This window comes from Astyanax mexicanus, chromosome 21 (genome assembly GCF_023375975.1).
Source record: "Astyanax mexicanus isolate ESR-SI-001 chromosome 21, AstMex3_surface, whole genome shotgun sequence".
NCBI lineage: Eukaryota > Metazoa > Chordata > Actinopteri > Characiformes > Acestrorhamphidae > Astyanax > Astyanax mexicanus.
The window spans coordinates 22,401,240-22,425,283 of NC_064428.1; the positions used below are offsets into that span (position 1 = coordinate 22,401,240).

At 38.4% G+C, this 24,044-nt stretch overlaps 1 protein-coding gene and 1 long non-coding RNA gene across 2 annotated transcripts; both read right to left on the minus strand.

Annotated features, from left to right (window-relative positions):
- Positions 1-6,691: 6,691 nt before the first annotated feature.
- Positions 6,692-23,872, minus strand: lonrf2 (LON peptidase N-terminal domain and ring finger 2). Its single transcript, XM_007259034.4, has 12 exons — positions 21,669-23,872; positions 16,195-16,313; positions 15,189-15,311; positions 14,591-14,755; positions 13,461-13,653; positions 13,255-13,360; positions 12,690-12,804; positions 11,697-11,818; positions 11,431-11,589; positions 10,703-10,865; positions 10,138-10,287; positions 6,692-9,356 (listed from the first exon to the last, which is right to left on the minus strand). The coding sequence occupies exons 1-12, from the start codon at positions 22,447-22,449 to the stop codon at positions 9,198-9,200; spliced, it is 2,355 nt and encodes a 784-aa protein (XP_007259096.3). The 5' UTR covers positions 22,450-23,872; the 3' UTR covers positions 6,692-9,197.
- LOC125785673 (uncharacterized) lies at positions 16,986-21,662 on the minus strand. Its single transcript, XR_007428002.1, has 2 exons — positions 19,033-21,662; positions 16,986-18,966 (listed from the first exon to the last, which is right to left on the minus strand). It is a non-coding gene; the product is annotated as an uncharacterized LOC125785673 (long non-coding RNA).
- Positions 23,873-24,044: the final 172 nt, after the last annotated feature.

Genomic DNA, 24,044 nt, shown 5'->3' on the forward strand with positions numbered 1-24,044 from the left:
GTGTCACACAGCCTTCAGAGTTCAACGCCGGGACATAGGTTGAGTGTCAGGAGGGTGAGGATGGGGGAAGCTTATGCAGAGCTAATGTTTGAGTTTCACTGATAAGGCCACTGCCTTCATCGCAGCAGCTATGCTTACTCAGTGTATTAGTGTAGCTCCTGAAACAGCTCATATATGCTTCTGTAGCAGGACAATAAATCTGCAACAAGAGAACAAGGAATTCTTAAGACAAGAGTAAGATCTTTGAGACCTTTGCTGAGCAAATCAGCTTTCATATGGCATTCTGTAGCATATTTGCCTACAGATGTTGTAGCTGGGCCTGTAGATCAGCGAACCAGCCAGCATTTCCACTAGTTTTAGTAGAACCGCCAAAACGTCACATCATTCCTCATTAACAAAAGGCGTTTCACAGTGGCGGTGCTCCTGTATACACAAACATGATCTTGGCTGAAGAACTTATTTGGTTATTTGGTTGCCGCTGTGGTTCTGGAACCTACATTTGTTAGTGGAAACGCAGCAAAACGGTTTAAAATTAGGTTCATCGTATCGTACAGGCATATCTAGCAGTCAGTGATCTTTCACCAAGAGATACACTACTCACAAATAGCTTCTGAATGCATTTTTATAGAAGCATTTTGACACCCATTTGTGGCAAAACCCAAGCTCTACTCCATCACAAAGTACTTGAAGTGTGAAAATAAATTACACAAGTTGGAAATTACTAGAACCAGTCTGTGTTCATGTGTGAGGGCATTAAAAGTGATTCATCATACTGTATCTTCTCATTTTTAAATGTAATGCCTTTTCCTGCCTGTGAAATTTCTCCTGCGTTTTGATTAGGTCACTTTGCACCAACAGGCAGAGAAAATAATATCCAAATGAAAAAAGAAAGAGGGAAAAATCTTCAAAGAAACATCAGAGAATTAAAGGGAAATGTATTACTATGTCCTATTCACACTGACGTTAATTTGTGACTTCAATTAGGACCAGAGAAGGTCAGAGTTCAACAAGGAAATAGCTTCTTTCAGCAACACCTGACATTCCCAGACAGGGAGTTCTAGCATTTGTTGATGCATTTGTTGATGCATAGTTTGTCATCAAGTCTAACCAGGTCACAAGACAATGACTGGAGCAGTATTCTCTGAAAACGCATACAGATAAATGGGAAGTTGAGCCAGACAGGCTTTAGGAATGAACAGATGGAAACATTATTTCTTCTCATTTTTATATTTACCACTCAAAAGAGCTGGAAAATGAACAGATCAGAAAAACTAAAGACAAACATGCTGTAATAGGTGGATGATTTCATAGTATCTTTTAGAAACTGCCCATGAAAGACGTACATCATTTGTTTGACTTCCCCCATTCAACTTCCCACTGACAGTAATGCTTCATACACTGACATGCCACATGTAATGGAACAGGAACTAGTGTTGTGTCCCACGTACCCTTGGAAGCTGAAGAACGCTGCACTTTGACATTTATTATACTTTACAACTGTAGGGGTAGCCCGCGAGCACAAAATCTCAATCCTACCTAGTGGAGCTTTAAGCCAGATGCTGCCGGTTACAATCATTAACACCAACTGGACGGAGCTGTGTCCACTGAAGATGGAAATATAGCCTTCTATGATGTATCCAGACTTTTTACAATGTTAAAAGTCTTTACAACTTCGGAAATTAAGTGTTGCATCAATCTGGCTCCAACTATCAGGCCTCAAATCTGCCTAGTTTCTAACCTCACCTACAAGATAACACCTCACAAATCATAGAGGTGTGGGTGTTCCCAGGCAATTCCCTAAAGGTTAATATTTCGTGATCAATTTACACACTGCTATTTCATGGCTTGGCATGCCAGTGTATATTATTAATACCTTTGCTTACAGGAAAACTCCAGTGTGAAATGGTGCTGTATTTTGGATTACTGGGGGTGAATGGAGTTTGGCTAATTTACAGCAGAGTTCTCATTTAATATAATTTGTTTTTATTCAAGCGATTGACACCACTAATATAAATATGATTCAGTTTGACCAATATTACATTAAATTCTTATTTACATTTAAACATCATCTTTATGCTTTAAGAAGAAAAACATACATATTTGTATAAGGCCTGCTTGTTTGAGAAATAATTAGTATTTTTACCTTATTTTAAGTAATTTGAATGTAAAATAAGCACAAAAAGAGTCACAAAAAACCTTACAGTATGTTTCGCACTATAAGGCGCATCGGACTATAAGGCGCACTATCAATAAATGTATATTTTCTGGTATATTTCCATACATAAGAATATATTTTCATACACTGGATTATAAGGCGCATTTTATGTGACACTAGTAACTAGTAATAGGAACAGGGGTGTCACCATGTTTACCTTCTAATTTCAGCAGGTCAGTGGCAAGACCTGTAAAGCTAAGCTAAGCAAACAAAACTGTTATTCTTTAAAAAAAAAACATTTCACAGATAAGTCAGATAAGTCAATTGAGTGCTGGATGTTTATCTCCACAGATTTCTCTCCTGAAAACTGTTTATTTGGGTGAGTAAAGCGCTTCAGTTTATTTACAGTAAGATTACAGATATCCACTAAAGCGGGAGCATTAGCATTATTGGCTAACGGCTAGCAGTTACACTACACTGAGGAACCCTGAGAGTTCCGGTAAGCCAGGCTGTTATTAGCTAGCGGTTCATCCCACGCCGCTTGTTTTTAACACAGTAAACATGCAGACTAAAATCCAATATACTGACCTTTGAATGGAAAAAGAGCTAGTGCTGTGGTTAGCGGGTAATGCTAACACTACTCCAGCAGTGCTAAGTGGGGTTAGCAGCAGGCTACTGGCTTAAAGTGCGCCTTATAGTGTGAAAAATATGGTACTTCATTTTTGCATTTGCTTATTTTAAGAAATTGACTGAATGGGGGAACTTACCCCATTAGCAGATTTTTTTTCCTCAACATAAGCACATACATCTCAACATATACATGTACATATATTTGGTCTATTTTTTGCCAGTGGATTTTGTATGGGCCAAGTATTAAGCTGTTAATTATGTTTATTTGCCTGTTATTTTATTTTTGTGGCTATTGGTATGAGACATTTTTACTGAATTAGACTATTTTCAGTTTGTTTAATATTTAGGTTTAATCTAGGCTAATAAATTTTCCCTATGTTTTAGTTCATTGTGTGGTACTGCAGTCTCAATGTAAATGGGTACTGTCTCTTTAAGAGGAACGCTATTTTGGGGAAAGCAGTGATTAGAGAGTTTGTTAGGAGCCATCAGCTGTGGAAGCACGCGGTTTTCTTACTGTGGCCAGCGTTTTGTTTGATAATTGTACTCGTGGAAACGTGGAAATAAAGTTGGTTTCGCTTTTAAAACATCCAGTGGAGTGGAAAATGGATAACTATCTGACTGAAACAACATGGCGCGAGTAAACCATTGCTTCACCTTAACTAAAGGATTTGCCTGTACAGTTTTTTTTTCAGTAGAGAGGCATCATTAGGTTAGGAGAACTTTTTTGAAACAAGAAAAAAAGAGCAATACACAGATAAGCTCAGAAACCAAAGCCCCGACAGACTATAAAAGATAACCTTCAAAAGATAAGCTCATAATCGCTAATGTACTGGCATTCAAATCTCCAACTTTCAACTTCTGAGGTAAACTTAAGTGTAGAAAGCCCAGCAGAATAAAAAAAAAAACATCAGTTCCCACATAATGCTCAGCAAAACCTCAACAACCCTTGTTGAGTTTTTGACCACAGGGATTCTGTCAGCTGAATAATCTCTGAATTAACGAATTAGCTAACCTAACATAAATGATGAATCATCCCTGTCTTCAGGCATCATCTTTTAATTTAACAGCTCTAATGCTAAACATATTAGACATTTTCTGACCTACATTTAAAAATGTTTTTTTTTTTAGAATTCTCAAGGCTTGTCAGGGGTCTGCAGGAACTCTGTGAATCATAATATGAATCATAATAAGAGCAGAGACATGAACAAAGAAAGGTAAAAAGGTCTATTTTGATTGTAGGTTGACCTTAATGCTTATCTACAGCACACTCTCATTACCGTTTAGTCGTAGAAGGGTATGAATATCAATGAGCTTGTGAAGACTGCCACCTTGTGACTTATGTGCTGTACATTAATAAAATAAATAAATAAATAATGAATTGAAAGCCATACACCGTTGCCATGCTGGATTCCAAACATCAGTCATGTACAATCTCAAAAATTCAAGTGTCACAAAGGGTTATTTTAGCCACGGAATAAAATAACCATTTTTGATTCCCTAAAGAACCAATTTTGTAAAAAAAAAAAAAAAAATCAGTTTCTCTGATTTTGCTATTTATAAGTATGTGTTTAAGTAACATGAAATTGGTTGTTTTATTCTACGCACAACATTTTTCCCAAATTTCAAATACAAATATTGTAATTTAAGCATTAATTTACAGAAAAGGATCAATGGCTGAAAAAAATGCAGAGCTTTCAAACCTCAAATAATGCAAAGACAGTTTTAAGAGTTCAGAAATCAACATTTGGTGGAATAACCCTGGTTTTTAATCACAGTTTTCATGCATCTTGGCATGTTCTCCTCCACCAGTCTTACACGCTGCTTTTGGATAACTTCATGCCACTCCTGTTGCAAAACTTCAAGCAGTTCAGCTTGGTTTGATGGCTTGTGACATAGACTGTATATAAAGATGGACGCCGTGTCGCCGTTCCCATTCATTCAATGAAAATGAAGCCAAAATCTTCTGCCATTTTGGCGATTCTGAGACCAGAGTCTGCGCAGTAGAGACCAGAGGAGGGAGAAAGACTGTGGAGAGCTCCTACTCATTTAAATAACTCCGCCCCTGAGGGCTGCCTCGCGGTCACAGGCTGCAGAGCGAAGCGGAGCGGAGCTGACGGTCTGTTATTGGTCCCGCCCATAAGCAGCCCTTTTACCATAACCACACCTTTTTTGAATAGAGCTGAATAACGTTTTAAAAAACGAACTCTGTGAGAATATAAAAATTTGACAATATAAGCAGAGGTTATACTAGCTGCTGCATTTAAATAATGGACGTAGAATTACAGCATATTAGAAAAAAACGTGATTAAAAGTTGTCTGTTTTGCCATTGAAACCTATGGGGATGGGTGGAGTTACACAGCTTTCTGCAGCCGAACAGCAGGGGGCGCCCGACCTGTGGTGGCTTCACTTTTGAGAGACGATGCTCTGTCCAGCTATATACAGTCTATGGCTTGTGATTATTATATCTTCCTCTTGATTATATTGCAGAGGATTATATTGGGGTGCTGGATGATTTGGCTGGATAAACGTCTTTCACCTCAAAGAAACATGCGTCCAAAAAGTTTAGTAAAAATAATGAATATTTTTTAGATATTGATTTAAAATGTAAAAAGGCTAACAAAGTCTGCATTTACAGCACACGACCAGTCAGCACAGGTGATACGTTTGACACGACCTGTGCTTAAAAAGGAAAACCCAGTGACGCAAAACACATTGATAATTGAAACCAGAGGGCAGGTTCTGAAGCTTCTGTTACAGGTGTCTTTCAATCCGCACAGTTTAGGCCCCACGTTCTGCTTAACCCTTGGTGTGGTGTTCATATTTTTGTTACTCGTTTACTTTGTTACTTGTATTTAATTCAGCAAAATTAAGCAATTTTACATTAAAATGCATTACACATGCTTGCTTCACCTAAACTGCAAGCAATATAAACAGCTTACATGGTTAATATTTGCCCTTTACCTTTCTTATGTTACATTTCTTTCAAAAAATGCTACTCTTTTTTTTAGTTTTTTTTTATAAAATGTAAAAGAAAATGAATTAAACTCAAGATAGGAGTAGAAAATTTATTTAGTTTCAAATTTACAAATGAAGCAATGTTTATTAGCCCTTGGCCAAAAAATGAGCTCGAGTTAGAAAAAATATTTTTTAGTATCATTTGATGAAAAATGAACACCACACAAGGGTTAAAAATTATTCTCTGTGGTAAGCAGCTATATGCTTTAGATGCAGCGGATTTGAGCTACTTTGCTGAAGTATTTCTTTTTTTACTAGTGCTTTTACTTTATAAGAAAATTAATATTGTTGTTGATTAATCAGCGCGCGCTGCTGCGCGGACATTTCCTGTATATTGTGTGATTGTTTTTTTTTTTTTTTGCTTTATTTTAATAATATCTCAGGGTAGTTTTTATACTTTTTTTAAATGCTCAATTCTCAAGAATATTGTATTGTGCGTAAAAAGTTTAACGTGCAGGATATTTTTTCTTTTTAATGTTTTTAGCCGTATAGTTAAGTTTTCAGATGAAACGCACGTGCTAATGCATTAACATTGACGACACTATTTCACACCTCAGTCACACATCAAACAAGTTTTGTGGTGGACAAAATCGCGTTCCCTTTTTTTTTCTCTACGTCACAAAGCGTTTGAGGATGAAACCTGTAGGATGAATCTCAGTATAGGCAGAGCCGCACTGCACAGAGCCGTAATTGGGTCAGCCACCCGAGTCGTCCAGGTGTGGCCACAAACCCATCAGAGTGCAGTGTACTCGTGAAATGCTGCAACGTGATTGCTGACCTAAATAGCATAACACAGAAAGCGCCGTTATCAAGTGTCAACACTTCAGAGTGAGATACTGGAGTGGGAATGAAAGCTTTTTCAAAATACAGACCGGTGACACGAGCTTGGATTGATTTAAAATACAAAATTAAGTTTAATTTCATCTTAACATACAAATTTACATGAAAAAATGCAGCATTTGTGTAGATACCAACAGGAGATGGTACATGAAAAAAAAAGAAAAAAAAGAAGAAAAAAAAAAAGAATAGATACACATGAAAGAGGGAGTCCAACACCACAAAAGAAAAGAAAGACATTCACGTTTAAAAAAACAAACAAAAAGAAAAAGAAAAAGAGTCGAAGGCCTCCGATTTGTCTGTACACAGATGAGTCACATGGACAAACAGGCAAATCTGTCCACAAAACGGTGCACCACACACAAATAAACTACATTATATACTACAATACACACACGGGAATTAGTGACTAGAACAATTCCAAAGTACATCTTCACACGTCTTTATACACATTTATGTCCTTCATGTTTTTAGATGAATGCAGGTGGTAAAGAGTGATAAAGTGGACCAATGAATTACCTCTTTAATGGCCACTTACCCATATCACGCCAATGCATGCAGAACAACAATCCTCATCTTTCATACATTATATGACAAAAACATAACTGTACTGTACACCCATAAATCAATACGCATGATCCCTATATTTCAAAATGGAAAAGTAGAAAATTGTACTTTTCCAGCTCTGATTTTTCTCCCTTTACACTCATAAAAAAAGAAAAACAGATACAAATATTTCTGTGTGCAATGCCATATTGAAGAACCACTGCTGGTTCCATACAGGACCATGTTTTGAATAGTAGATGTATCTTGATAAACCATGTCTGTTGTATCTGAGCACATTGTGGATAGACAGTGGCTCAATTTGTATCGTTTAAACCCCGCCCACTAGAGGTTAAAGTTGTACATTATTGTTAGAACTGCCATTTAACTTAGATTTAAGAACAAAATGTATTTCTTTTTTTTAATAAACTGAGATCAATATTGTGATAATTATCTAACAAAAAACCCTTTAAATATATTTCAGATGACTCTGTACTTTTGGTAGCAGTTAATTCTTATGGTCTGCCTGGAGTGCATTTTATTTGGGTGGTAAGTGGTGTTTGTTAGCTCTAATGCGTTTCAACATTTACTACTGGGCTGAGTGATGCACTCTCGAGAGGGGTTTTCAGTTATTGTCGTTTAGCAAATTTGCCCATCCATAGTTTAATTTACTAACTGTATATTGTTGAGACCCACAGAGTTCTATTTTGGGTACAATAAAACTGAAGGTATACATGATTCTAATGTCATAACAGGCATGTGAAAGAGGTTTCAGTTTATGTACAGTATTGTGTCTAAGGGGTTAAATAACCTTCGCTTGTTGATGTGAAGATTTGGTTCTTGGTTCTTCTATAGCAGAGCACCACTTAAAGAAACATTTGAGCACTTTCTATGAGAGTGTATAATCAGTGTAATTTCTTCAATAGCATATCTATTATTATTATTATTATTTTTATTATTATTGCATAAAAAGTGTGACCACATTGTTCCACCATGGATCCACCAAGAGATCTTAGCAGAGCTTTCTTTTCATACACTATGCACACATTGCGATCTTAAAATAATACTGTGTGAAGTTCTATTGAGATGTTTGTACAATATTCCCAAACAGCTCATGCTTTCAGTATTCCAACTTCCAAGGAAAGTCAGACTGAAAGACTGAACAGAGCAGAGACTACATAAACTGTGTCTACAGCATTTTACCAGCTCTGTATTGTCATCTAGTGGCTTCCCCTGACACAGGACTGGCTAATTCGACAAATATCAGCCCATCTCCAGTTAAATCTTTTCGCAGATACACAGACAAATCAGTTTGTCCATTTCTAATGGCGATGATTTGATCGCATTCTCCCACTTGGCCAATTCAGCTTTGATTAAACTGCCATTTATAACATGATGACATTACATAACAAATAGGTCAACTTTACTAACAGTAGATTACAAACGTTATTCTACAATGAAGACTGGTACAATTTCAGCCTTGAAACCTGTGACTCTGGGGACTTTTCTTTAAGGGTGCGGAAATGCTGCATGTAAACGTTTAAAGTGCAGGGATTCTCGGAAAACACAACCAAGCCGTCAGGCCAGTAAAGGTGCTTGAAGGCCCATGAGAAGCATTTGGTCAGCCATACACACCAAAAAAAAGAAGAGGCACAAAAGCAGAAGTGGAATCTATACAAAATGTTCTTATTTTTTTTTAGGTGATTTTAGTTGAGCAGACTCAAAGTCTGCAAGAAGCTACAAGAGATACTGCCTTTGTCGAGGCAGAGCATAAAGCAAGAGCAAGTGTTACGCTGACAGAGCAACAAACAATCTGTTGTAGAAGTCAGTCCATACTAGGTGCAGAATGAGTACTTCTCCTACAGTAAAGACACACAGCTGAACGTGACACACACCCACAGTCAATGGAAGCCGCTTCAGTGGGCTGCTACCTGTTACTCATGTTGATGAACAACATGATAATAACGATGATTATGATGCTGATGGTGGTGATGAAGGCTATAATGAAAGCTGTGGTCATCGAGGGCGCTTGCGAGTGACAAAAATGAGGACCCGGCGAATGGCGATGAGCCGGTCTTTCAGTGAGGTCATGGCCAGGATGGTGAGCTGGGCTCTGCTCTCCAGAGGCAGTACTGCCAGGAGCCACCAACACCAAGCCGGACCACTGGGGTTTCCCTGAAAAAAAAGAGGACACAGCTAAAAAAATTATATTAAGATTAATTAAGCGAGAGGCACTAAACATGTTCAAGCATTGCAGTGTGTAACAAATAATTACTGTATTTTTTGCACTATAAAGGTGCACATAAAATCCTTTAATTTCCCCCCATCTTCAGTGTGCCTTTTAATTGTGTGCGCCTTATGTATGAAATTTTACCAGTCAAGTTGTAAGGAGCAGTAAAGCCACTCCGCTGAAGTGCAGAGAAATACAGGAGTTTTAATTTAGTTCTCCAGCACTGGGCTGGAGGTGAGTATTATCGACCTGTAGCCTGCTCCTAATCCTGGCTAGCACTGCTGAAGAAGCATTAGCATTACCCACTAACCACACTAGCCCTTTCTCTGTTCATAGGAGAGTATACCACACTGTAACCAGTGCGTTTACAGTGGTAAATTAAATCAAGCTACGTTGGACGAACTGCTAGCTATTATCACCCTGGCTTACCAGAACACTCAGGGTTACTCCATTTACCGCTATCAGGCGGCATTAGCTGCTAATGCTTCAGCCTTAGTGCTAAAACAATATTTTAAAACAGGTTCTAAAACAATATGAACCTAAGCATCTGTCAAACATGGTGGAGGCACTGTCATGACATGGGCATGTATGGGACATGTATGGCTGCCAAAGAACCTGGTAACTAGAGTTCTAATATTGGGACTGTTGGTAGAAGTAGCTACACTTCAAGTCAAACCCATGCATCAAACAATAATGTAACCGGCTTAGGCCAATTCTAATCTTCACCTGTGGGTCAGGGTCCTTGGAAGGCAAGTGGCCAAAGTGGCTGAGGATCTGGCTCTTCATGTTGTCTTTGAGAGAGGTGAACCAGGCTGTGGCCTGATCATACACAGAATCATGCAGCTTCAACAGCTCTGTCAGCTCCTCCCCCTCAACCTAAATTTGATTAAAAACACACACACACACACACTCCAAGTCAGGATGGAAGACAGATTCCCCTCTCTCTCACTCTCAGCCACATTCATTCTTGCATCCACTCAACTCAGAGCTGGGCAATATGGCCATATTTTAATCATCACATTGATCCTTAATATGCTACCCTACAATAAGTTCATCAGTGCATAAAGATCTCTGACCCAACTGAAATAAAGTGCAGCAATAGTTATTAGTTACACAAGTATTTAAATATCAGTTATAATATTATAATATTATGAAAATGTCTTTAAATATCGTGACATATTTTTACCATATCAACCAGCTCTATTCACTCACACAGTCGCCTGAGAATTACTCAAACACACACATTCACTCACTCACTCTTCCTAACAATACTCATCACTCTGTCATTTACCTTCTTGTCTTCCAAATATTCAATCTTTGCTGTGTTGTAACCATCTCTCTGGCCATGAGAAAGCACTTTAAAGCGAGACACACCAATGGTGTCCACCACAGAGCGCCCATCAGGGAAGAACTTCACATCTCTCACCTCCAGCATGCAGCCAAAATCCGCAAACCTGAAGATCAAACACAGACGCGGTTTAGAGTTAAAAACATTCAAAACTTTTGATAAACAATTTTCGTTTTTTTTAATTAACTTGAACTAATTAACGTGTCATACATTACCTTATTTTTGAATATTTACTATTAATTACTGCAATTAAACAATAAGGAAAAAAGTATTGAGACGTCCCAATATATTTAAGACTTTAAAGAGCATTTAGCAACACTAGTATGAATGCATACAAAAGTGAACAAGAGTGTCGCCATGTTTCCCTACTAATTCATCAGGTCTGTAATTCTTAAAAAAAAAAAAAAACTCTTTTAAAGTCAGACGAGTGCTGAATATAAATCTAAACAGATCTCTATCTTTATTTCAAAAATATTATAAAATAATATTAGTGATATGGATATTAAAAGTGATGTTGATTTAGGGCCATATCACCCACCCCTACATTCATCTTTAGCCAAAAGGAAACACTTTTTTGCTCAAACTATTGTTTTTGTAGTTTGAACATCACTTGGTTTTGCTACTGAACTCTACATTTTGGTAACGTGACAACCCTATTCAGACTCACTCACCCTTTTAGTTCATCAGAAATACACATGCCAAACTGCTTCGTTCCAGTCTCCATAGCTCTGCGGATCATCAGTCTATAGCGAGGCTCAAACACGTGCAGCGGGCAGGGGATTGTGGGAAATGCCATTGTGCAGACAAAGATAGGCACTTCCAGATTCAAGCTGCAACAGAGGGTTTTTATTTCAGACATCTCATTTTCTGCAAATATATGATATGAACTACAATATTTTTATTTGGAATTTGGGACAAAGTGAGAGAACTGACTTACTTTGACAGCTCCTTCATTTCTTCTTCGTGAACTTTCCTCCTCTCTTCCAGCTCCTCACTCAGATAGCGCTGAAGCACCTCCTCCATCAAAAAGGTCTTATTGTATCCTCTAGTGGCCAGATACTGAAATTACAACCAACAGTCTTTTTACTAACCTGATACAACTAGAACTCAAATAACCCCAACTATAATTAATCCTCTGGACAAGGTTCACAAGTTTTGTTTTTGGCAGCCAAATGTCTACAACTCTAGATTGTAAAATTCAGTGAATCAATAAATGTATATTACCACCTTGATTACATTTGAGATCATTTTATGACAGCATACTTAGAAACTAATTTTATAGAGTGCCCCCCCCCCCCCCCCAAAAAAAGTGTAAAAGAGAATTGTCTGTATTGTATATTGTTATACTTTAAAATAAAAAGAACTGTTTAACCATAAGGGCCAAGAACCAGTTTCTTACTTGAATAGGTGGCACACAATCAAATATTTTAAAAGGTCTAAAACTTCAGATTGTTAAACTTGTATTTTAACATTTATACTTATATGGAACATAGAACATATAATTAAAGCATTTGAATAGTTAAAATGGTTATAAAAAAAAAAGTTATTATTTTTTTTTTTTTTATTTCAAAACACTAACCCAGCACTCCTACATTCTGTAAATGAGGTCACAAGATCACACATTCACGCACTGTCCTGTGATGCCCTCAGGATGTTCGGTTTGTGTCACTTAGGGCCTTTGATTTAATTTAAGGGAAAGGACAGAGTGCCGTTAAGAACTTTCCACATATTTTAAAGGGTCTGTGATGCATACCATAGGATCTTTTGGCTGAAGCGAGACAGTCATACTTATACATTGTATGCCAAAATATTTAAGGGAAATATATTTCTATCATAGCATTAAAATTGCCTCAAAGCCAACACATTTAATTATTAAGGAATAATTCTGAGAAATTAATAAAAACAAACAGTTAAACAGAACAGCGCGTACCTCTGCGAGGTTCTCCTTGCACAGGGGGCAGTTAGGGTTGTGGTCCAGGCAGCGTTCCAAACACTTGAGGCAGAACGTGTGTCCACAGGGAGTGGTTACAGGCTCATAAAATAATCTACAAAAAAAAGAAGGGGTGAAAATCACTTAATGCTGAATCTACTGAATCAATAAACTTCTAGAATCCTAGAAACAACAACTTTCATCCAGAGAAGACGTCAGTGTTTCTGGATTGTGTTGATACAAATTTATTTAGATTTTGTGGCTTGCATGTTGATTTTCAGTATATTATGCCTTTTTAAATGCATTGCCACCTGAGGTCCTAAAGATCACCAGCATCCTACTAAGTGTTAGTCATGTGCCTTGTGCACAGAGATTTCTCCAAATTCTCTGATTCCTTATGATTGTGTACTTTAGAGGGAGGGACATCACAAATCTTTGCAATTTTACTCTAAGGAACTCTTATCTATCTTTGTTTTTATTGCTGTGTCCAAATTGGCTACGAAAGACTTTCACAGTTCAGGCTTATAAACTATTAGTTTTAAAAAGGATAGAATTGTTAGTTTACCTCATGCACAAAGAACACTCCATATCTGAACTGTCCAGAAGCTGGGAAGGTACCTCCCTTCTGCCATTTGAGACAGGAACAGGAGTCTGGGATGAGCAGGCTGGATCTAAGAGAAAGAACATCAAAAAGAAAGACAAAGAAAGTGAGAAATCTGTTTTGGTTCAGTTTGTCTTAACTATATAATCCTGTCCCGTTCTGACTCGTACCTTGTTTAAGAAGTTTGCTTGGTGGCCCAAAGGCATTGGCATCACCAGGAGACTTCCTCTTAAGACCCGCAGGTACAGGCAGTGAGGAGAGGACAGCTGCCAGGCTCTTAGAGTCTTCTAAGCTTCCATCAGGTTTGGGAAAGGACGAGGAACTGCCAACGTCACATGCTTTACTGCTACTGAGTGGGGAGTCCTGTAAAAGGAATATTGCACAGATGTGTTAGATGTGTGATGGAAATTAACATTAAAAAGACATAAAATATTTGTGTAGGATCTTGTCATGCACAAATGATATATATATATATATAAAGAAAATATTAACCTAAAAAGAAAAAGTATTCAGCAACACATCCATTTGTCCACCTTAACTCTACCAATCCTGGCAGCACTGTCTACAGGGTTTATAGAGTTTTTAACCAAGAGATTTCCATGACTTCTCCATGCATTCAAGGCAAATTTTCATGACCATACAATAGTACAGACAAGGACAATACAACCAAAAACTATAATCAAATTTTATTATAGTAGGCCTAAAGTTAATTTTGGGGGGCTATTTTGAAAATCCATGACTTTTTCAGGTTTTCCATGACCGTACAAACCATGTGCCTATTAGCATCACAGTTCTATTTCAGCCAAGGCCTAAAAAAGGAGTAACTTTTGGGGTTTATGGATGTTTTCACAGGGCAGGACTAACAAACGTGCAGCCAAATCGGCTATGAACACAACAAAGAGAAATGAAGCGACGTGTAGGCTATGACATAGGTTAGATGCAAAAGTATAAATTGGCCTTTAGGGACCTTATAGCACCTATGTTTCAATAAAAAAGCAAAACTTGATGCCATGCATCAATATCGTATTGCAACGAAATCGATACAATACATCGTGATACTGATATTTAGCCCCACCCCTATTCAGTACACTCAATTACATCTTTACAGAGCAAAGCGTAGTTGTCTGCTGCAATATTAAATGTTTAAAAGTGCCAGATTCTACACATTTATTTTCCCCCTTATTCTTTCTTAAATGTTTTTTTTTGTTGTTGTTGTTGTTTTACTTTCCACTAGACATTCTTTACATTGGCGACATTCTGAATGTGTGGGGATGGGTGAGTTCAGAGTGTATGAGCTTACCTTGGAGCAGCCAGCTCTAGCTCCATCTCTAGGCAGGGAAGAATGAAGTGAGTCGAGGAGAGCTAAAGGTTTGATGCGAGGGTTGGGGCCTGTAGCCTGAAGTGGATGTAAAGGCGTATCCAGACCATCATCCTCAAATACAGAAGAGAACATCTCACACAAGACCTGCAGAAAATGAGGGAGAGAAACAAAGTAGAAAAGTTACTTACTGCAATACTAAAGAGAGAAAGAACAAGTGCATCTCATCACCCACAGTGACAATGATTACAGCCCAAAGCAAACCATTCTGTTTTCCACCTACTCAGCCAACTTCAACAGTCATGAACCATCTATACTCTGTCTACATTTACTGTGTAGATCCAGTACAGATTTAAAATTGTTTACAGTAAGACCACACCCGCCAATTTGCACCGTGCAAACAATGGCACAGAAAAATGCTAAAGCTTCAACAACATGACAAGTTTGTTCAGATTTATTTTTTTTCTAGATCTTAATGTTTCTTATTTTGTAAACTCACTTAACTCAAGCAGCACTCACAGCAGGATCATTAAATAGACAATATTCAAAATCACTGGGAACGAATGCAGAACATGTTTACCTTCTGTGCTTCCATTTTCACAGACGCCCAGTCTGACTTAAGCGCTACACAATATAATAACTCCTGCAAGGCCTCTTCTCTGCGATTAGCACCGCGAATTGCTTTGGCCTTGATGTAATGAGCCTAAAAATAAATAAATAAATAAATAAACAAATAATCAATTAAAGAAAGAATGCTGATTTTTAAAAGCAAAGTGATATATAATGAAAAACTTAAGGTAAAAATGTTACAGTATCAGTATGCATTTATAACATAAATAAAACATAGGGTAAGTTTAAAAATGTAAATTGTTTATTAACTTAGTTAACTGCACTGGTGTGAGATAAAGTTGAAATGAAGTTGCTGCTCCTTTAACCCTCCAGTGCAGCAAACTCGTTCTTCCTCAATATTTCAATAATTAGCTTTGCGAAAATACAGAGCAGAAATATGATTTAAACTGATTCTAAAAAGTGTAGAATATGCCTTTTCAAAAGCATCAAATCTTGTTGTGACACACAGCTGGAGTGTGTCAAAGCCTATGAAAAAGGGCTGAGCCACTTTGGGGTTTCATGACATATCGACCCTAGAAAATTTATTTCTGCCCAATAATGTTAATTTTACTCCACAATTGGATACAGAGAGGTCAGTATATGTCTCTTTCTTTTTTTCTATTTTTCTCCCATTTTCTCCTAATTTATCTGATTGTCCCACCAATTCAGCTGCTAGCCTGCTGTATATCCCCCTCATCACTAGTGATGCCACAACATAAGGAGGGTCAAGACTAGTATCAGGGTGACTAGCAATCAATCACCCTTTGGAGTGATGAGGAAAGAGCGCCATCTACCCACAGAGAGAGAGCAAGGCCAATTGTGCTCTCTCATGGCTTAGCTCACTGGACCACCCACTATAAATGAGCCTCTATTTATTACATAAATAAGCTTCCACTGTGGCTTATAATGGAGCTCAGCTCAAGGTGTCACACGCCACACCTTTTCGAGTATATGAGTATATATATTTTTTTCACTACCTTTGCTGACGTTGGCTGGAGCCAACACATGCTGTCCCCATCCTGGATAGCTTGGCTGAAATTCTTCATGTCCATATGGAGCTCGGCTCTCTGGGCCAGCAGCTTAGACGTCGAGGGTGCTGTGGGAGAAAATAAACATGTTGCCAAAAATGAGATCAAGGTGTAGTGGTTGAAATTTGATCCCTCAAAAAGGTCTGTAATGCATATGGCTAACAATAAGAAAAGAGCAAACCCTAAAAAACAATGTTTTCACATAAATTTGACTAACTGGATCTTCTAGCTTTCATTGTTTGCAGTGATAACTGTACTGCTATATTGTATATAACTTTGCAACTGATCCCCATAAGTGTTTTGCTTATATTGATAGTTTTTTTTTTATATATTTTTTTCATATGAGGAAACCAGAGGATGAAATGTACGTACACAAACCGGGGGAATGTGACAATACTTTGATTTTATGTATCATATCAAAAACACACTTAAGGTATACCGAGGATATCAGCAGCACTTAAAGAACACTGACCCAACTGCACATTTCAATCCAGAGAGCATAAAGAGTCAGTTTTGAGTTAAGGAATTGCAAATTATCTTTTTCTTTAACATTAACATTAAAACTCATTAATATATACAAAAATAGTGATTTTATTTTATTTAGGTATTATTTATTTTGAATAATAAAAAATATATATATTCCAGTCAGAATATTTTTCTTACTGTAATTTTTCCCTTGCTTTTTAAAATGATGTAAATGCATTGTTATATGACAAATATTATGACCTTTATATGGCATGTTTTTAAAATTACAATAACATCGATTCAGAATTTTTTTCCCAAACAAAATGTCATCCTATCAAAAGTAGCTATGGTAACAGGCCTAACTGCAGTATATTTAAAAAAAAAAAAAAGTAAAAGTAACTTGTATTTTTTTTTTTTCAAATGTTAGTTTTTAAAAAACTTTTACTACCTAATTAGTGCTGTATATTAGTATATAGTGCTAATATTTTTAATGTATAGCTCAGCCCTATGTACACACAATGAATTATTATATAGTTTAATTGTTCTGACGTCTAGCAGGTCAGAACAGCATTAAACAGCAAATGCTCAAAATAATTTCCTCTCCTTTCCTCTTTTAGTTATAAAAAAGCCCATTAGTTTGTAATAATACAATATTCAAAATATGTGAAAGAAATGTTACTGAACCTTGATGCAGCAATCACCAAGAACAAGGTGAACCGGCATTCAACACACAACACAGCAAGAGATTAACAGGGCTGTCCCTCTAAACCAGTCAATAAAATACAGTCAACATTGCTAAAGATTTAAACATTAAGTCTGGTTGAACCATTTCCTTAAGGAAAATGAATGTCAGCAAGCAGGCAAGCTTAGCAGAAAGGCTATTAAGCTAGCAAAGCAGGGCATATATAACAGTCTGACTAAACTAGGTCTGTTACATAAAATGTCCCAATTAAAGTAGGGCATGCATAAGGGACTCAACAGGGCAAAAATAAAAGAATGGGTTTGGTTATAATTTTAGAATGCTTTAAAATATATATAAAACACTACATTTCTCATATACTGTCTGCTAATACACAAACATATAAACATTATAACATGCAGAAATGGCACCTAGATTCAACTAGTAGCAGCTTTATGAAGTGACCTTTATTTGTCTAGAGTTGAAAATGCAGTAATAGTACACAACTGATGCATAGATGTGTATTAATATTAATCATAGAACATGTAATTAAACTTACTTTGCTCTTATTATCATCCCCCTGTCAAATTAAGCATCCTTTATCTTGTTTATCATTGTGCACCCTTAGTACAACTAACTTTTTTGGAATTATTTGTTTGATTCCTGTACATCCAATAGTATCAGTACCAGAGATGGACCAATCAGTGTTTTTACAGTGATATTCACAGTGATGCACTGAAGAGGGGTAACTAGTTACTGGTGAGTCTTTAAAAGCATTTTCCCAGCTTTCTCTGCCTTGCTAGTTTGGGTCAGATACATTTGAAAAAAAAAAACAAATAGAAAGAAAGACTGACAAAAATAGCTGTTTTAGAGCCTAAATCGAATTTCTCGTCCATTAAACGACTGTTCCAAAGCGAAAGATCGTTCATACACTGCCAAAACACAGAAGTTGGAGCATAGTCCTGTCACGATAATTACATTATCAACTAACTAGACATTATTGCAATAATATTTGATAATCATAATATTGTCTATTGTGTTTATTAGTTTGTTAACATATATAACAGTGAACAGTATTGCAGCTAGTCGTAAAATGACCAATAGTACAATAGACCACATATACAGTCCGGACTGCAGTAGGTGAATTAAATATATATTTTTGAATTTATGATTATTTATCTAAAATGATTTGTCTTAAAAAGAGCATCATTTATTTCCATCTTATCATTATTATAGCAGTAGCATTTAATGGTCTTAAAATGACACATATAATTTACTGTGTTCATGTATGAGGCAATATATCGTCCACAAATAATTCTTATTGTGGCAGACCTAATGAGGAGTCTACACGCCCCCTTTCTGCCATAATATCAGCAAAAAATGACTGCATACCGCTAGTGGCAGCCTGCGAGTGTGTCTGAAATGAATAGGGGTGAATGGAGCTAAACTGCTAAGCTCAGATTCTCTAACATTAAACAAAGATTTCAACACTGGCTTTGCTCACGCCATCTATCAGCTAAACAAGGAACTGCAGCATCTTGACCTCTCGCATACAGCAACATACCGTATGATCTGCACTCTCAAATTCAACCAAATTACTGACTGTTACCCATTTCAAATGGTATATGCATAGTATATTGAACTAATATACCAAGAAATTCTAACAAAAATAATCAGTTTAAATTATGAAAATCAACATTAGGCAGTTAAGCCAATACAAAAACAGATCAATATGGCTGAGCATCCCAAATTTCAACCACTGTGGCTGATGTATGGCCGCTTAAAAACTAGGCTGGCAGGTGCAGGATTTCCGGGTTAGCCGTCAGTACTTAACGTAACTCCATCTGTGTCCACCATTGCAGAATATCAACTAATGGGTCATGGCATCCTAAGTCAGACACTGAAAGCTAAAACCCCACCCTGGTAGATTAGAATTCTGCCCACAAACAAAAATGTCGCTACATTCCCGTCCTAATAAGGCTGTTCTTGCTACAGATGACCTAGAAGCTTATACCATTACCAATACTGCAAGAGAAAAAAAAAACTGTCTTAAACTGATGAAAAATAGGTTTTCAACGCATGGCAAAATTAATCAAATACATTTTTATTCATTTTTTCTTTTGTCTACTGTATATATGGCCCATAAAAATAAACCATCTCCAAGCAACAGACAAATCAATTCTGTGTCTAAGACCTATCGCTCATAAAGAACAGTCTATTCTTAGGTGCTATTGTACACCTGAAATCCAGGTCATCAAAAATGAGACCAGCTCCCTACGGCTGCTGTAGCGTTTTATAACTGCCTGACACAAAGGCTAATGTAAATCCTCTTCCCAGTCCACAGAAGGCTGTCTTTATCCGGGTGTTCTCTTCTATTAGTCCGGCTGAAACGTGACCCCATGTGACTAATGGAGAAACCTGGGTCAGCACATCGTGTAACCATGTAGAACCACAAGGCTGTTTACTCTATTAATCTTGTTTCCACACAAATAGCCTCCAAATTGGCAACACATTGTTAAAAAAATAAAGGTGCTTCAAATGATTCTGAAAAACAGACTAATTTGTATATTTCCCAGGACTAATTTCAAGTGTTCTTAGGAATATGTAGATATATGTAGAGGCCGACGCCAATGGTTTTAAAAAGATAATTTTTTGTCTGATACAGATATTATTCCAATATCATTGTGCATACCTAAAATACATATAGATAAATACACAAGATACACATGAAAAAAATGTCAAATCAGGATAAAGTTTGAACACAGTGCAACAGTGTTGATATTAAAAACGCTGTAATGCATATAGTGCAGAACTTTTCAAAACGAGGTGCATCTTTTGGCAGCATGTTGCTGGGATAAGTCTTAGGTCTCTAGCTTCTTGTGGATAGTAAGTCATGTAAAAATAGGACAAACAGATGGGCTCTTTAATGAAAAAGCCAAGAACGCTGTCAACAGGCCTGTTTTATCAACCTGTTTTATATTGAGATACTGCCAATGATTAACAAAGCAACAAGTGAGCTTTTACACAAACTCTGCTGTCCTCATTAGTGAGATTTATAACACAGTTCAAAGGTTTACCACTCAGTCAATGAGTGTTTGAGTGCAAGATGCTCTGCTGCCATTTCTTGATTCCCCAAGCAACAGAGAAAGAAACAGGGCCAGACTGTGGGCTGGCGAAGAGTGTCATCTGAGCATATGTGTTTACTCCCCGGCTGCCTTCGCAGCATGTTGAGAAATGAGAGAAAACGCCAAAACGAACACCCACGCCGGCTCCATCAGCGTAGGAAGTGAGAGACCAGGAGAGGAAAATCAGCCAACGTTTTGATTCATAATGCTGGAACGCTGCAATCTCTCAGGCTTTGGCTGGACCATACACAACAACACAGTCGTGACACTGCTGACTGTATCTGAAGACTTTCTTCATTGCTTTTTTATCCTCTGGGATGAAGAATAAGTCTGTTAATTTGGTTTCCCTTTTTTGTCTGCACCAACACCCCCCTACTCCCACCCTCTCCAAAACTCCCTTACATAAACAGGTCAGAATACAGGGCCTTGTAGGCAAAATTAGGTCAGATGCAGACACAGGCAGCTGGCTGCGCAGAGCTGGAATCAAAAGTACAGCAAGTCCTTGCCAACTACACCCTGGTTTTCACCCCTTTTTTTCTCATAATTGATGAGCAACACTAGACACACTTCTTGACAGGACAAAGTGATTGGATTACTGACAGACCACAAACAGAAGGAGACCACAAACAGAAGGTCATTCTTTTTCCCCTGGAGGTTGAGAGGCTGCTAGCTAAAGATTGAAAGAAGGTTTATAGATATAAATCTACAATACACAGCTCAGTGGTCAGATGGCCTGACTTATTCTATAGCTAACTGATTTATGATTACTATTATTTTGATCTTGGTATTTGCCCTGCTGTTTAGTGAGAACAATGCTTGATCTTAAATCCAGTCATATGTTCAATTCTGACAAATTTTAGATAATTAACATAAAGTAGATTTTGGTAACTAAACCTAAGCAGCTTGCACATTTCCACATGTGCACTGAACTACTTGTAAATGCTAATTTCTCATTTAAAAAAAAAGGTAGAAACTTTGGGTCAGGCAGCTGAGAGAACACAGTGTCGCCCCCTGCAGGCGTTGCATAACTGCCACCAGTTAAAAAGTAGGTCAGACGCTCCAATTATAAAACCAATCGCCATTGCTGGCTAAAGAAACATGGATGGGAAAAAAACACAGAAAGTTAACAACACACCTTGTTAATTAACACTTACCTAGTTCCACAGCCTTGTTGTATTTCTCCAGGGCGCTGGAGAGCTCCTGTTTTTTCCACAGGCTTTCCCCTTCCATCCAGCACCTCCTGGACTTGCTCTCAGCTTCAAACCACTTCTCCAGCAGGCCGCTGAGAACAACATTGAGCCTGAACCCACTGCTAGGGTCCACTTTAGTCACTTTCATTTTCAAGCAGCAGGACTTGCACTGCTTCAATGCGGGGTCTTCCTCCAGGCAGCGCTTGCAGAATGTGTGGCCGCACTCCAGGGTGGTGGGGTCCACCAGCAGACACCTGCAGATATGGCAAGAGAAGAGGTCAAGCGGCTGCTGTTGTACATGCTCCTCTTCCTCCAGGTCGTTGCAGCCACCGCTTCCCCCACTGCTGCTGCTCCTACTACTGTTGCTCCCGCCCGGCTTCGGCTTCCAGCCCTCCCCGAGCTCCTTGAGGCGGACAGCCCGGGCGATGCTCTCCACCAGCAGCCCGAGCTCTTCGGGCCGCAGCCGGCGGACCTGCGCCGCGGCTCGGTACGAGTCCAGCGCCTCAGGGATGCGGCCACCTTTAGTCAGAGCGTCCGCTTTCCGCAGGCACAAGCCGCGGTCAGGCTGCCGGAGCTCGGTCAGCTGCGAGGAGTAGATCTCGACGGCCAGGTCGAAATCACCAGCCCGACAAGCCTCCTCGGCCACCTCCAGCATTTCTGGGCAGAGGCCCGGGGCGCTGGGGTTGGACAACTCGTGCTGCTGGAAGTGCTCGGAGTGAGCGGACGACTGGACGCTGGTTTCCATTATGATTTTTTAACTTAGATAACGCTAACCTAAATAACTGAGTTTGAACCACGAATGTGATTGAACAAAATAGTTAAATAGCTAGCTAAATTAATTTTTAAAAACTAAAAAAGTGCAGACGTTTTTAGCTATTTAGTTAGCTAGCCAACCTATGTAGTATTTTTTAGTTGGCAGCTTTCAGTCATGTAATTGAATATCTAGTTAACTAACTCAATCGCAGGTCAAGGTTCCTTTTAGCCTAGCACTAACCTTAATTAAGCTCAGCTCACACTATCGTGGACTACTTAACCACTTTAAACCCGAATTAAAACGGTTATTAACAATGATATCAACACCTAAATAAACACTATCTACTCTAGAGAAATAGCACAACACAGCCCAAGCCATTGAAGTTTCTCAGTTACATGTGTAGGCTGAACTGTGACTGTGGTAGGTGAGGTTATCAAGGCCCTGAAAGCTCCGGTGTCCTGTCAATTTGTGTTTTCTTGTTAAAGCGTGCTACCATAGTTTAAGTATATCCATAGGAGGATCTAAATAAACCCAAACTAAACAGTAGGGATGATATTTTGATAAAAGATAAACGCCACAAATCCCAAAAAAATGAAAATGTTCAACGCAAACGCGAAGAGGAATTTTAGAAAAAAATTAAATAAATGCATCCAATGAAAAAAACTAAACAATGTGTCAGCGCATGCGCAGTGTCAGTTACAAGCACATATTGAAGGGTAGCATAACTCGACAGAACACCGGTCCAACAGTTAACGTTAACTAGTTAGCTTGTGTTAATTTGGTAAAAAAAAAAAAGTTGTTACCTAGCTATAGTTTATCTAGTTAACCTACAAACAAAACTAGGTTTGCTGTTAAATACAAAAAACTAAGTGTTTCTTATTCAGTCTTAGCGTTTGAACAAGGTTAGTTACCTAACGTTAGCTAAAGGTTATAAGCTAGCTAGCTTACTAACAGGCTATAAACAAATAACACGAAGCAACCGACACGACGTAGCGTCAAGTTAACCGAACAACAACCAACAACAACAGCGGGTTTAACGTTCGCCCCGAGTCCTCACGTCTGTTTAAACGAGAAAGTAAAAACGTAGGAAGGTAAAAATGTTCGCCTCAGTGTTTTATATAAGATCTGAAGTCTCCAGTAAACTGTGCTCTGCGTAATCCGGCGAGCTCCCCCTTCCTTCTCTCAGGACCTGCGGCGCCGAGTTCAGCTTCCCCGGCCGCTCGTCTCTCCCCGCCGGTCTTTCCCCGAAACTCCGCTTTCCCATCCTGAACGGCGCGGGCGCCGACACGGCGAAGTCACCTCACACAAAAGGAAAACTAAGCTCCATCAAAAAGATACTTTTATAAAGCTGAATGGATCAGACGGACCCAGACACGACCGTCCTCTCGCTCAGTACAAAAAAAACACACCGAGCGCTACCGCCCGCCCACTTCTGGGCGACGCAAGGTGCACGTGATGCGAACGGCGCGCAGCCATTGGCTCGCTATGTGGCCCGCTTATATAACGACACAGGCAGTTGTGTAATGCTGACGGGATGCTCGACTCACTGCAGGGAATCGACTCTCTAGAACTGAGAGTTTCGACGA

Excerpts from the sequence above, each read along its gene's own strand:
- lonrf2 (XM_007259034.4), bottom strand. The coding sequence starts at position 22,449 with ATGGAAACCAGCGTCCAGTCGTCCGCTCACTCCGAGCACTTCCAGCAG. Across the intron at positions 13,361-13,460 it reads AAGCAAACTTCTTAAACAAG|ATCCAGCCTGCTCATCCCAG; the intron begins GTACGAGTCAGA and ends TCTTTCTCTTAG. Across the intron at positions 10,866-11,430 it reads ATTTCTGATGAACTAAAAGG|GTTTGCGGATTTTGGCTGCA; the intron begins GTGAGTGAGTCT and ends TTTGATCTTCAG.